The 12,542-nt window shown below is 37.8% G+C and overlaps 1 protein-coding gene across 1 annotated transcript in view; it reads left to right on the top strand.

Moving 5' to 3' along the window:
* Positions 1 to 12,219, top strand: part of LOC113345234 (glycine-rich cell wall structural protein-like) — a 12,798-nt gene extending 579 nt beyond the window's left edge. The window contains exons 2-5 of the mRNA XM_026589036.1: positions 4,463 to 4,712; positions 7,958 to 8,173; positions 10,996 to 11,238; positions 12,149 to 12,219. Coding sequence (XP_026444821.1) covers positions 4,463 to 4,712; positions 7,958 to 8,173; positions 10,996 to 11,238; positions 12,149 to 12,219 — 780 coding nt within the window. The remainder of the gene's footprint in view (positions 1 to 4,462; positions 4,713 to 7,957; positions 8,174 to 10,995; positions 11,239 to 12,148) is intronic.
* The last annotated feature ends 323 nt before the right edge of the window (positions 12,220 to 12,542 follow it).

Raw genomic sequence — 12,542 nt, 5'->3', positions numbered from 1 at the left:
AGTTTCACCGTATCTCAGAATCATCTTATTACTTTTATTTTTTATTTTTTGCACAATTTTTATGTTCATGTCTGTTGGGTTGAAATAAGGTGACTGGGTTACTATTTAAAAAAAAAAAAAAAAAAAAGACCAGCCCATCAGACCATTCAGAATAAATTGTTCGATAAAATCGACCGCTGGTTCCCTTGTATATCCAGACGATTTGATCTAGAATTAGGATTATCGACCACTGGTTCCCTTGTATATGCTAGCTGTGTTGATATTAGTCCAGACCAGTATCTCAATCCATTAGGTCACAGGATTCATCTTGGCATTGACGTCCATTCACAACCATCTATTTCTATTTTTATCTTCTTAATCTATTCATGTGATTTGCTTGATTCCAGATATTTATGTCCATAGTGCGATTATCTGAGTAGAGCTCTGTCACTTATATTTGAATTTTAGTATGTGAGTCCAAACTCGCGTACAACAATTGGAATTTCGCATCATGGTACTTCCTCTTGTACTCAATGAGATTATGCCAACCAAGGAGATTCTTTAGTGTCTTCCAAGGTTATGCCTAGATATCTAGGTCTGGAGTAAAGGTTTTGTGGGTACACCTCTTGTAAACCCTCCTGAGACTATAACTCGGCCACTAGGGCCGCCTAGGGGTTTAAAGGCTTGTTGCACATGCTAAGTGCCATCGCGATGCCAGCGACAGTGCGTTAGGATTTTATTTTCTAGATTTGATTTGCTCGGGACTAGAAAATAATAAGTTTGGGGGTATTCGATAGACGCATTTATGTGTTTATTTTCATCTCGATTTTCTATTTTGTTAGTACCTATTTTGTACTTATTATGGTGTTTTATGTGTGTAGGTATTTCTGGCAAATAAGATTATTTTTTTTTGGAAAAATTGGCTTGGAAAAATGTTAAAGACACCCACATTTTAGATAAAGGAACCCAAAATTACTCAAGGAACCCCCTCTGTTGGATAAAGGCACCCAGAAGAACTTATAAACGCATCTAGGAAAATTATTATGTACACCCCAAAAATACTATTTCCTCCCCAGTTGCTAAAGGAAGACCAGCCACAGATAGGGGCAGGTCATCCTCTTCATTTGAATTTCATGAAAAGGCGGGAAAATAGGCAGAAGATTAAGGTTCGAGTTTTGGTGGATTTCTGAAGAGATTCAATCGCTGGATTTTGTTGGAATGGGCTTGTTAAGCCTAAACAGGGATGATATGGATGATCGTTTTGATTATATTGGGCTAGAATTCGAGTTAGATCGAAACAGAGGTAAAGAAAGTTCTGAGACCCTGTTGAGCTTATGTTTGGATTTTCAGGGGGATAAATCGTAGATAAGTTTCCTAAAGATTCTTATCTATCTAAGGAAGAGTTTGGGAGGAGTTGGAAAACTCAGAAACACGTAAATAAGTCGGCAAAGAGATTATTTCCGTGGCTTGCAAGAAAAGAGAATAATAAATTTAATTGGGATTTTGAGGTTTCTGAAGTGTATAAAAGGTGTTGTCGAGCTCCAGAGAAGGGTATTAGAGTTTAGAAGAAGTTAGGGGAAGTTTAGAACACCACAAAGCTAAGAAATTGAAGTTGCGGAAAACCGAGTTATGCTGCTGAAGAACACGAAGAACATAAGACACATTATAACAGTCGTTTATTCTACAACATATCCCTTCCATCGTTTCTTGTATAAATTGTTTATGGCAACAGTTCTTTGTAAGAGTCTGTTGGTAACGCCTATAAAATGTTGCAAATTGTCTGCTTTATTAGTTTTCTCTTGTTTTTCACCCTTTTGAGATATGAACACCTATTTTGAGCAAGTGAATAATATGAGGAGATAAACCCTTTAGCCGAGGCGACCGAGAAATCCATTGTTCCATGAAAAATGGTATATTTCTATTTTAATTAATTCTTGCAATTTCTTTTATAATTATTTGCATGGAACTATAATATTTTATTGAATTATTGTGATTTGTTTTGATGGAGCATGCTTTTTTTAAGACTTTTGATGTTTCATGCTTGATGTATACAATTATTACTTCGAAAAACTACTAGAGGCAATAAATTAGAATTACTTTAAACGCAAAGAACTGCATGAATATTGATTAGATTGAATCATTTAATTGGTGAATGGTGGAATCCTGAGTCTCGCTGCTTTTTATAATCTTGATAACAAATTTTTAAGTATTATATTGAGTTTGAATCTAAAATCGAATCTTCACAAGTCTGAGTTGAACGAACTTTTACTACCACTTTCTACAACTTGCTAAAATCACATCACGAGACATGTTGAAATTGTGGTTGTTCTGGTACATAAGTCTACTGGGGACGTTTTACGCTCTAAAGAACCTACGTGACCAACAATATCTCGTCGAAGATGTACGCTGGGAGTCACGACATCATGACCAACAGTGTCTCGCGGGGACGTATACTAGATATCGTGGCTAAGGGTGCCTTAAGGGCCAAGGGCTTAATCTCCCCCGTGAGAATTGAATTTTGTCTATGATTTTGAAACGACACTTTTGGTCCTTATCCAAATTTCGCCATCTACAATCACGTAAGAAATTTTATGGTTTAAATCCGGATTTATATTGGAGATAATTTATCATCTCATCTGCAAGGTCCTATATTTACTACATGTGTAAACTCTTCTAAATAAGAATCCTAACAAGACTTTTATGTAATTTTTTTTACCAGTAATGCTACAATGACCGTGAAATCTACCAGAGGAAATCTCGTAACATTAATAGGGTTGGGTCCCACAGAGTAGTGATGAGACCCACTCCTATTAGTATCACGGGAGTTCTCTCGGTGGATTCCAAGATCACCTAATCATTTCCGATTTTTTAGACCAACTTTTAAAGATACTCCAAAGAATATCACGGGTAATGACCCTACGAATTGCATGGATAGATGTGGACTTTCCAAATTTAAGTACACAAATATTTTCTTCCCATATCCATTAGACCCCACCAGTAGTTGTTCAATCCTATAAAATATTTTATCAACAACTAAAATGTTAGAAAATACAATATTGGATTTTTCAATTATTTCTTATTTTTAAGCAAATAAAATAGTAATCCACGTAGATCGACGGAAGCAGGAGTACTGGTGTCCAAACTATGTAGGCCTATAAAAACATACATACTACACGAGTGACACAACCATCGACGGCAACATACTATTTTTGTCCAAACTATGTAGGCCTGTAGAAACATACATACTAGACGAGTAACACGACCAATGTTTGGTTATCACTTATTTGCCTTCCGAATGAGACTTATTATTCTTTGTTATGTGGTATTGAGATCAATTCAATCTTTCTTTCTCTATGAACGTCTCCATCAACATTTGTCGTACTATGTCACTAACTCTAGTTGATTACCAATTATAAATGAGGCTTTTGGTCCACTAATTTCAACATAGGAGCGAAGTTGTTGAGTTGTTAAATTCTAAAAGTATTCATCATCAATTTTAGCTATGAATTATGCGGATAGATGTGGAGTTTTCAAGTTTAGCTGCATAATTAGAACGTCGTTGTCATGGTGCGAGGGCCGACCGAGAAAAAAGAAGAAAAAAAACGAAACACCGTTGATTACATTACGCGTTATATCTCTCCATGACACGAGGTGAAAGTATCATTTTTCCTGATACGAAATTATAGTAATTGAACTAAAAGAAAGGAGTATTTTGGTATTATCAAGTGCAAATTATAAAATAATTTTCAGTTTTTTTTATTAAATAACAAATTTACGTTATGCTTCTAAAATGAAAAAACGGTCGTAATCTCTCCGAATCCTTCGGGTCATCCGGTCGATCGGCGCAAATATATTTTAAACAGATAGAAGCATAATCCACACGGATCGACAGAAACAGAGTACTTATGTACAAACAATGTAGGCCAATAAAAGAAAACATACTACACGAGTAACACGACCATGCTTGGTTAGCCCTTCTTTGTCTTATGAATGAGACTTACAAAATCAACCTAATCGTCATTTTGATTGTTTGTTATCAAATAATCTAATCTTTCTTTTTCTACGAACGGCTCCATCAATATTTGTCATAGTCTGTCACCATGCATGAAGAGACCCACCGACTCTAGTTGATAACCAAACGAGGGATTTAGTCCACCAATTTTATTAAGGGCCGTCTAACAATTTAGAGGTGTTTTTGGCAAACTTAAAATATGAGACCTGTTTTTTTTAATAAACTTAAGTGGTAAAATGTCTCAAAACCGATTTCAAGGTTATGAAAATATCCCAGACGTTAGGGAAAAGATTAAAGTTCTCTAAAATCTTATCAAAATGTCATATTCCGTTACTTTTACCTATAATAATCAAAATGGGACATTTTGACAGATTTTGACTGGTCAACTATGTTATAAATGGTCTCTTTTACCCTTCGACAAAATCTATGGTTTCATGGTTTAGGGTTTAGGGTTTGGGCTTCAAGATTTAGGGTTTAGGTGGTGGCAGCGGTGGTGGTGGTGTTCGTGGTGGCAGCGGTGGTGGTGGTGTTCGTGGTGGCAACGGTGGTGGTGGTGTTCGTGGTGGCAACGGTGGTGATAGTGGCATTTGTAGTGGCGGTGCTGGTGGTGGAGGCGGTGATGGAGGAGGAGGCGGTAACGGTGGCGGCGGTGGTGGTGGTGGAGGAGGAGGCGTTAGCGGTGTTGGTCGTGGTTGTTCTAGTGGTAGTGGTGGTGGCGGTGGTGGGGATGGTAGTGGTGGTGGCGGTGGTGGGGATGGTAGCGGTGGTGGGGATGGTGGTGGTAGTGGCTGCGGTGGTGGTGGTGGCAACAATGGTAGTTGGTGGTTTTTCGTTTGGTAGTGGCGACCGTCCAAAACAGTCCCCATTATGTCAGCTTATTTGTCATAAGGGTATAAATGTCATCTTTTCACACGTGCGAGACCCTATACGTGCTAATTTGACCATTTAACCATCTCTAACGGAAAAAGTAACGGTTGAGATTTTGATAAGATATTGAGGCATTTTAATCTTTTTCTTAACGTCCGGGGCATTTTCACAACTTCGGAATTGATTTTGGGTCAGTTCGACACTTAGCCCAATTTGGATTCGGCTACAAGGAGGGTGAAGGCCGCCCAACATTTTTTCATCCTTTTTACTTAGATTTTGGTTCTACGCTCGTAATTTGGCATAAAGTACACCCAATATTGGTTATCTAACCTTTAATAAGTAAATATTTAGTGACACTCATACTTGACACAAATATTTGTAACATTCGCAGTTGTCCTGTGTGACAAATTGATTTTGTAACACTTATAGATGTTACAGCTTGGATGTTAGCAATTTTCTTTTCCGGGCTCCAATAATTTGGGCTCTAGAAGATGGCCTAGCTCGCCTTTGTCGTAAGACACCGCTGATTATTTCAACATAGGAGAGAAGTTGTTAAATTGCCTAAATTCTATGATTATGCATCATCACTTTCTATTATGTTTTTTTTTTCTTTATTAGAAAAGAAGTTATGTTAGAAAGAGAAAACATAAAGGGGGACACCAGATGTAAAATAAAAAAATAAAAAACATTACATTACACAAATAAATTCTCCCAATCTTCGAGAACAAAGCTAAAAAAGTTAACATGAACTCTTCTTTCTGCAGCTGTATCCCAAAGTAGGATTAAGGTTTTAGCTTCATTCCCAAGTTCACCATCTGTTCTGAAGTTATGTTGATTATCGAAGGTAGGACTGTTTCGTTCCTTTCACAATGTCCAAAACACGGAAGATGGAATTAATCTCAAAGCGAAAGAAAGTCATTGTGCGCCAGCAGAGAGACAACGCCATTACAGACCTTCCATATCGTTCCCACAGAGTAGTGATGGGACCCACTCCTATTAGTATCACGGGAGTTCTCTCGGTGGATTCCAAGATCACCTAATCATTTCCGATTTTTTACACCAACTTTTAGAGATACTCCAAAGAATATCACGGGTAATGACCCTACGAATTGCATGGATAGATGTGGACTTTCCAAATTTAAGTACACAAATATTTTCTTCCCATATCCATTAGACCCCACCAGTAGTTGTTCAATCCTACAAAATATTTTATCAGCAACTAAAATGTTAGAAAATACAATATTGTATTTTTCAATTATTTCTTATTTTTAAGCAAATAAAATAGTAATCCACGTAGATCGACGGAAGCAGGAGTACTGGTGTCCAAACTATGTAGGCCTATAAAAACATACATACTACACGAGTGACACAACCATCGACGGCAACATACTACTTTTGTCCAAACTATGTAGGCCTGTAGAAACATACATACTAGACGAGTAACACGACCAATGTTTGGTTATCACTTATTTGCCTTCCGAATGAGACTTATTATTCTTTGTTATGTGGTATTGAGATCAATTTAATCTTTCTTTCTCTATGAACGTCTCCATCAACATTTGTCGTACTATGTCACTAAGTCTAGTTGATTACCAATTATAAATGAGGCTTTTGGTCCACAAATTTCAACATAGGAGCGAAGTTGTTGGGTTGTTAAATTCTAAAAGTATTCATCATCAATTTTAGCTATGAATTATGCGGATAGATGTGGAGTTTTCAAGTTTAGTTGCATAATTAGAACGTCGTTGTCATGGTGCGAGGGCCGACCGAGAAAAAAGAAGAAAAAAAACGAAACACCGTTGATTACATAACGCGTTATATCTCTTTGTTGGAGTGTTATTTTGAGACATATACATCGTTTTAGTGGTTGCATAACCTAACTAGTGGATGCATGAACCAAAATACGACTGTTATGCATTCTTTTTTGTTGGAATGATACTTTTTGGCATATTCTAACTCTGTCTCAGAAAAACAGATACTTTCACGGTTTCATTTTTTCCTAAAATATGCCAAATTGAAGAGATGAAAGTATCACTTTTCATGACACGGGATGAAAGTACCAATTTTCCTGAAACGGGGTGAAAGTATCATTTTTCCTGAAACGGGATAAAAGTACCATTTTTCCTGACACAGGGTGAAACTATCTGTTTTCCCGAAACAGAGTGAAATTATCATTTTTCCTGAAACGGGGTGTTTCCTGACATGGGGTGAAAATATCACTTTTCTGAAAAAGAGTGAAAATACCACTCTCCATGACACGAGGTGAAAGTATCATTTTTCCTGATACGAAATTATAGTAATTGAACTAAAAGAAAGGAGTATTTTGGTATTATCAAGTGCAAATTATAAAATAATTTTCAGTTTTTTTATTAAATAACAAATTTACGTTATGCTTCTAAAATGAAAAAACGGTCGTAATCTCTCCGAATCCTTTGGGTCATCCGGTCGATCGGCGCAAATATATTTTAAACAGATAGAAGCATAATCCACACGGATCGACAGAAACAGAGTACTTATGTACAAACAATGTAGGCCAATAAAAGAAACATACTACACGAGTAACACGACCATGCTTGGTTAGCCCTTCTTTGTCTTATGAATGAGACTTACAAAATCAACCTAATCGTCATTTTGATTGTTTGTTATCAAATAATCTAATCTTTCTTTTTCTACGAACGGCTCCATCAATATATGTCATAGTCTGTCACCATGCATGAAGAGACCCACCGACTCTAGTTGATAACCAAACGAGGGATTTAGTCCACCAATTTTATTAAGGGTCGTCTAACAATTTAGAGGTGTTTTTGGCAAACTTAAAATAGGAGACCTGTTTTTTTTAATAAACTTAAGTGGTAAAATGTCTCAAAACCGATTTCAAGGTTATGAAAATATCCCAGACGTTAGGGAAAAGATTAAAATTCCCTAAAATCTTATCAAAATGTCATATTCCGTTACTTTTACCTATAATAATCAAAATGGGACATTTTGACAGATTTTGACTGGTCAACTATGTTATAAATGGTCTCTTTTACCCTTCGACAAAATCTATGGTTTCATGGTTTAGGGTTTAGGGTTTGGGCTTCAAGATTTAGGGTTTAGGTGGTGGCAGCAGTGGTGGTGGTGTTCGTGGTGGCAACGGTGTTGGTGGTGTTCGTGGTGGCAACGGTGGTGATAGTGGCATTTGTAGTGGCGGTGCTGGTGGTGGAGGCGGTGATGGAGGAGGAGGCGGTAACGGTGGCGGCGGTGGTGGTGGTGGAGGAGGAGGCGTTAGCGGTGTTGGTCGTGGTTGTTCTAGTGGTAGTGGTGGTGGCGGTGGTGGGGATGGTAGTGGTGGTGGCGGTGGTGGGGATGGTAGCGGTGGTGGGGATGGTGGTGGTAGTGGCTGCGGTGGTGGTGGTGGCAACAATGGTAGTTGGTGGTTTTTCGTTTGGTAGTGGCGACCGTCCAAAACAGTCCCCATTATGTCAGCTTATTTGTCATAAGGGTATAAATGTCATCTTTTCACACGTGCGAGACCCTATACGTGCTAATTTGACCATTTAACCATCTCTAACGGAAAAAGTAACGGTTGAGATTTTGATAAGATATTGAGGCATTTTAATCTTTTTCTTAACGTCCGGGGCATTTTCACAACTTCGGAATTGATTTTGGGTCAGTTCGACACTTAGCCCAATTTGGATTCGGCTACAAGGAGGGTGAAGGCCGCCCAACATTTTTTCATCCTTTTTACTTAGATTTTGGTTCTACGCTCGTAATTTGGCATAAAGTACACCCAATATTGGTTATCTAACCTTTAATAAGTAAATATTTAGTGACACTCATACTTGACACAAATATTTGTAACATTCGCAGTTGTCCTGTGTGACAAATTGATTTTGTAACACTTATAGATGTTACAGCTTGGATGTTAGCAATTTTCTTTTCCGGGCTCCAATAATTTGGGCTCTAGAAGATGGCCTAGCTCTCCTTTGTCGTAAGACACCGCTGATTATTTCAACATAGGAGAGAAGTTGTTAAATTGCCTAAATTCTATGATTATGCATCATCACTTTCTATTATGTTTTTTTTTTCTTTATCAGAAAAGAAGTTATGTTAGAAAGAGAAAACATAAAGGGGGACACCAGATGTAGAATAAAAAAATAAAAAACATTACATTACACAAATAAATTCTCCCAATCTTCGAGAACAAAGCTAAAAAAGTTAACATGAACTGTTCTTTCTGCAGCTGTATCCCAAAGTAGGATTAAGGTTTTAGCTTCATTCCCAAGTTCACCATCTGTTCTGAAGTTATGTTGATTATCGAAGGTAGGACTGTTTCGTTCCTTTCACAATGTCCAAAACACGGAAGATGGAATTAATCTCAAAGCGAAAGAAAGTCATTGTGCGCCAGCAGAGAGACAACGCCATTACAGACCTTCCATATCGTTCCCACAGAGTAGTGATGGGACCCACTCCTATTAGTATCACGGGAGTTCTCTCGGTGGATTCCAAGATCACCTAATCATTTCCGATTTTTTACACCAACTTTTAGAGATACTCCAAAGAATATCACGGGTAATGACCCTACGAATTGCATGGATAGATGTGGACTTTCCAAATTTAAGTACACAAATATTTTCTTCCCATATCCATTAGACCCCACCAGTAGTTGTTCAATCCTATAAAATATTTTATCAACAACTAAAATGTTAGAAAATACAATATTGGATTTTTCAATTATTTCTTATTTTTAAGCAAATAAAATAGTAATCCACGTAGATCGACGGAAGCAGGAGTACTGGTGTCCAAACTATGTAGGCCTATAAAAACATACATACTACACGAGTGACACAACCATCGACGGCAACATACTACTTTTGTCCAAACTATGTAGGCCTGTAGAAACATACATACTAGACGAGTAACACGACCAATGTTTGGTTATCACTTATTTTCCTTCCGAATGAGACTTATTATTCTTTGTTATGTGGTATTGAGATCAATTCAATCTTTCTTTCTCTATGAACGTCTCCATCAACATTTGTCGTACTATGTCACTAACTCTAGTTGATTACCAATTATAAATGAGGCTTTTGGTCCACTAATTTCAACATAGGAGCGAAGTTGTTGAGTTGTTAAATTCTAAAAGTATTCATCATCAATTTTAGCTATGAATTATGCGGATAGATGTGGAGTTTTCAAGTTTAGCTGCATAATTAGAACGTCGTTGTCATGGTGCGAGGGCCGACCGAGAAAAAAGAAGAAAAAAAACGAAACACCGTTGATTACATTACACGTTATATCTCTCCATGACACGAGGTGAAAGTATCATTTTTCCTGATACGAAATTATAGTAATTGAACTAAAAGAAAGGAGTATTTTGGTATTATCAAGTGCAAATTATAAAATAATTTTCAGTTTTTTTTATTAAATAACAAATTTACGTTATGCTTCTAAAATGAAAAAACGGTCGTAATCTCTCCGAATCCTTCGGGTCATCCGGTCGATCGGCGCAAATATATTTTAAACAGATAGAAGCATAATCCACACGGATCGACAGAAACAGAGTACTTATGTACAAACAATGTAGGCCAATAAAAGAAAACATACTACACGAGTAACACGACCATGCTTGGTTAGCCCTTCTTTGTCTTATGAATGAGACTTACAAAATCAACCTAATCGTCATTTTGATTGTTTGTTATCAAATAATCTAATCTTTCTTTTTCTACGAACGGCTCCATCAATATTTGTCATAGTCTGTCACCATGCATGAAGAGACCCACCGACTCTAGTTGATAACCAAACGAGGGATTTAGTCCACCAATTTTATTAAGGGCCGTCTAACAATTTAGAGGTGTTTTTGGCAAACTTAAAATATGAGACCTGTTTTTTTTAATAAACTTAAGTGGTAAAATGTCTCAAAACCGATTTCAAGGTTATGAAAATATCCCAGACGTTAGGGAAAAGATTAAAGTTCTCTAAAATCTTATCAAAATGTCATATTCCGTTACTTTTACCTATAATAATCAAAATGGGACATTTTGACAGATTTTGACTGGTCAACTATGTTATAAATGGTCTCTTTTACCCTTCGACAAAATCTATGGTTTCATGGTTTAGGGTTTAGGGTTTGGGCTTCAAGATTTAGGGTTTAGGTGGTGGCAGCGGTGGTGGTGGTGTTCGTGGTGGCAGCGGTGGTGGTGGTGTTCGTGGTGGCAACGGTGGTGGTGGTGTTCGTGGTGGCAACGGTGGTGATAGTGGCATTTGTAGTGGCGGTGCTGGTGGTGGAGGCGGTGATGGAGGAGGAGGCGGTAACGGTGGCGGCGGTGGTGGTGGTGGAGGAGGAGGCGTTAGCGGTGTTGGTCGTGGTTGTTCTAGTGGTAGTGGTGGTGGCGGTGGTGGGGATGGTAGTGGTGGTGGCGGTGGTGGGGATGGTAGCGGTGGTGGGGATGGTGGTGGTAGTGGCTGCGGTGGTGGTGGTGGCAACAATGGTAGTTGGTGGTTTTTCGTTTGGTAGTGGCGACCGTCCAAAACAGTCCCCATTATGTCAGCTTATTTGTCATAAGGGTATAAATGTCATCTTTTCACACGTGCGAGACCCTATACGTGCTAATTTGACCATTTAACCATCTCTAACGGAAAAAGTAACGGTTGAGATTTTGATAAGATATTGAGGCATTTTAATCTTTTTCTTAACGTCCGGGGCATTTTCACAACTTCGGAATTGATTTTGGGTCAGTTCGACACTTAGCCCAATTTGGATTCGGCTACAAGGAGGGTGAAGGCCGCCCAACATTTTTTCATCCTTTTTACTTAGATTTTGGTTCTACGCTCGTAATTTGGCATAAAGTACACCCAATATTGGTTATCTAACCTTTAATAAGTAAATATTTAGTGACACTCATACTTGACACAAATATTTGTAACATTCGCAGTTGTCCTGTGTGACAAATTGATTTTGTAACACTTATAGATGTTACAGCTTGGATGTTAGCAATTTTCTTTTCCGGGCTCCAATAATTTGGGCTCTAGAAGATGGCCTAGCTCGCCTTTGTCGTAAGACACCGCTGATTATTTCAACATAGGAGAGAAGTTGTTAAATTGCCTAAATTCTATGATTATGCATCATCACTTTCTATTATGTTTTTTTTTTCTTTATTAGAAAAGAAGTTATGTTAGAAAGAGAAAACATAAAGGGGGACACCAGATGTAAAATAAAAAAATAAAAAACATTACATTACACAAATAAATTCTCCCAATCTTCGAGAACAAAGCTAAAAAAGTTAACATGAACTCTTCTTTCTGCAGCTGTATCCCAAAGTAGGATTAAGGTTTTAGCTTCATTCCCAAGTTCACCATCTGTTCTGAAGTTATGTTGATTATCGAAGGTAGGACTGTTTCGTTCCTTTCACAATGTCCAAAACACGGAAGATGGAATTAATCTCAAAGCGAAAGAAAGTCATTGTGCGCCAGCAGAGAGACAACGCCATTACAGACCTTCCATATCGTTCCCACAGAGTAGTGATGGGACCCACTCCTATTAGTATCACGGGAGTTCTCTCGGTGGATTCCAAGATCACCTAATCATTTCCGATTTTTTACACCAACTTTTAGAGATACTCCAAAGAATATCACGGGTAATGACCCTACGAATTGCATGGATAGATGTGGACTTTCCAAATTTAAGTACACAAATATTTTC

Source organism: Papaver somniferum, unplaced genomic scaffold (genome assembly GCF_003573695.1).
Source record: "Papaver somniferum cultivar HN1 unplaced genomic scaffold, ASM357369v1 unplaced-scaffold_81, whole genome shotgun sequence".
In the NCBI taxonomy this organism is placed as follows: Eukaryota; Viridiplantae; Streptophyta; class Magnoliopsida; order Ranunculales; family Papaveraceae; genus Papaver; species Papaver somniferum.
The sequence above is the reverse complement of the archived record's forward strand: the minus strand, read 5'-3'. Positions and strand labels throughout refer to the sequence as shown.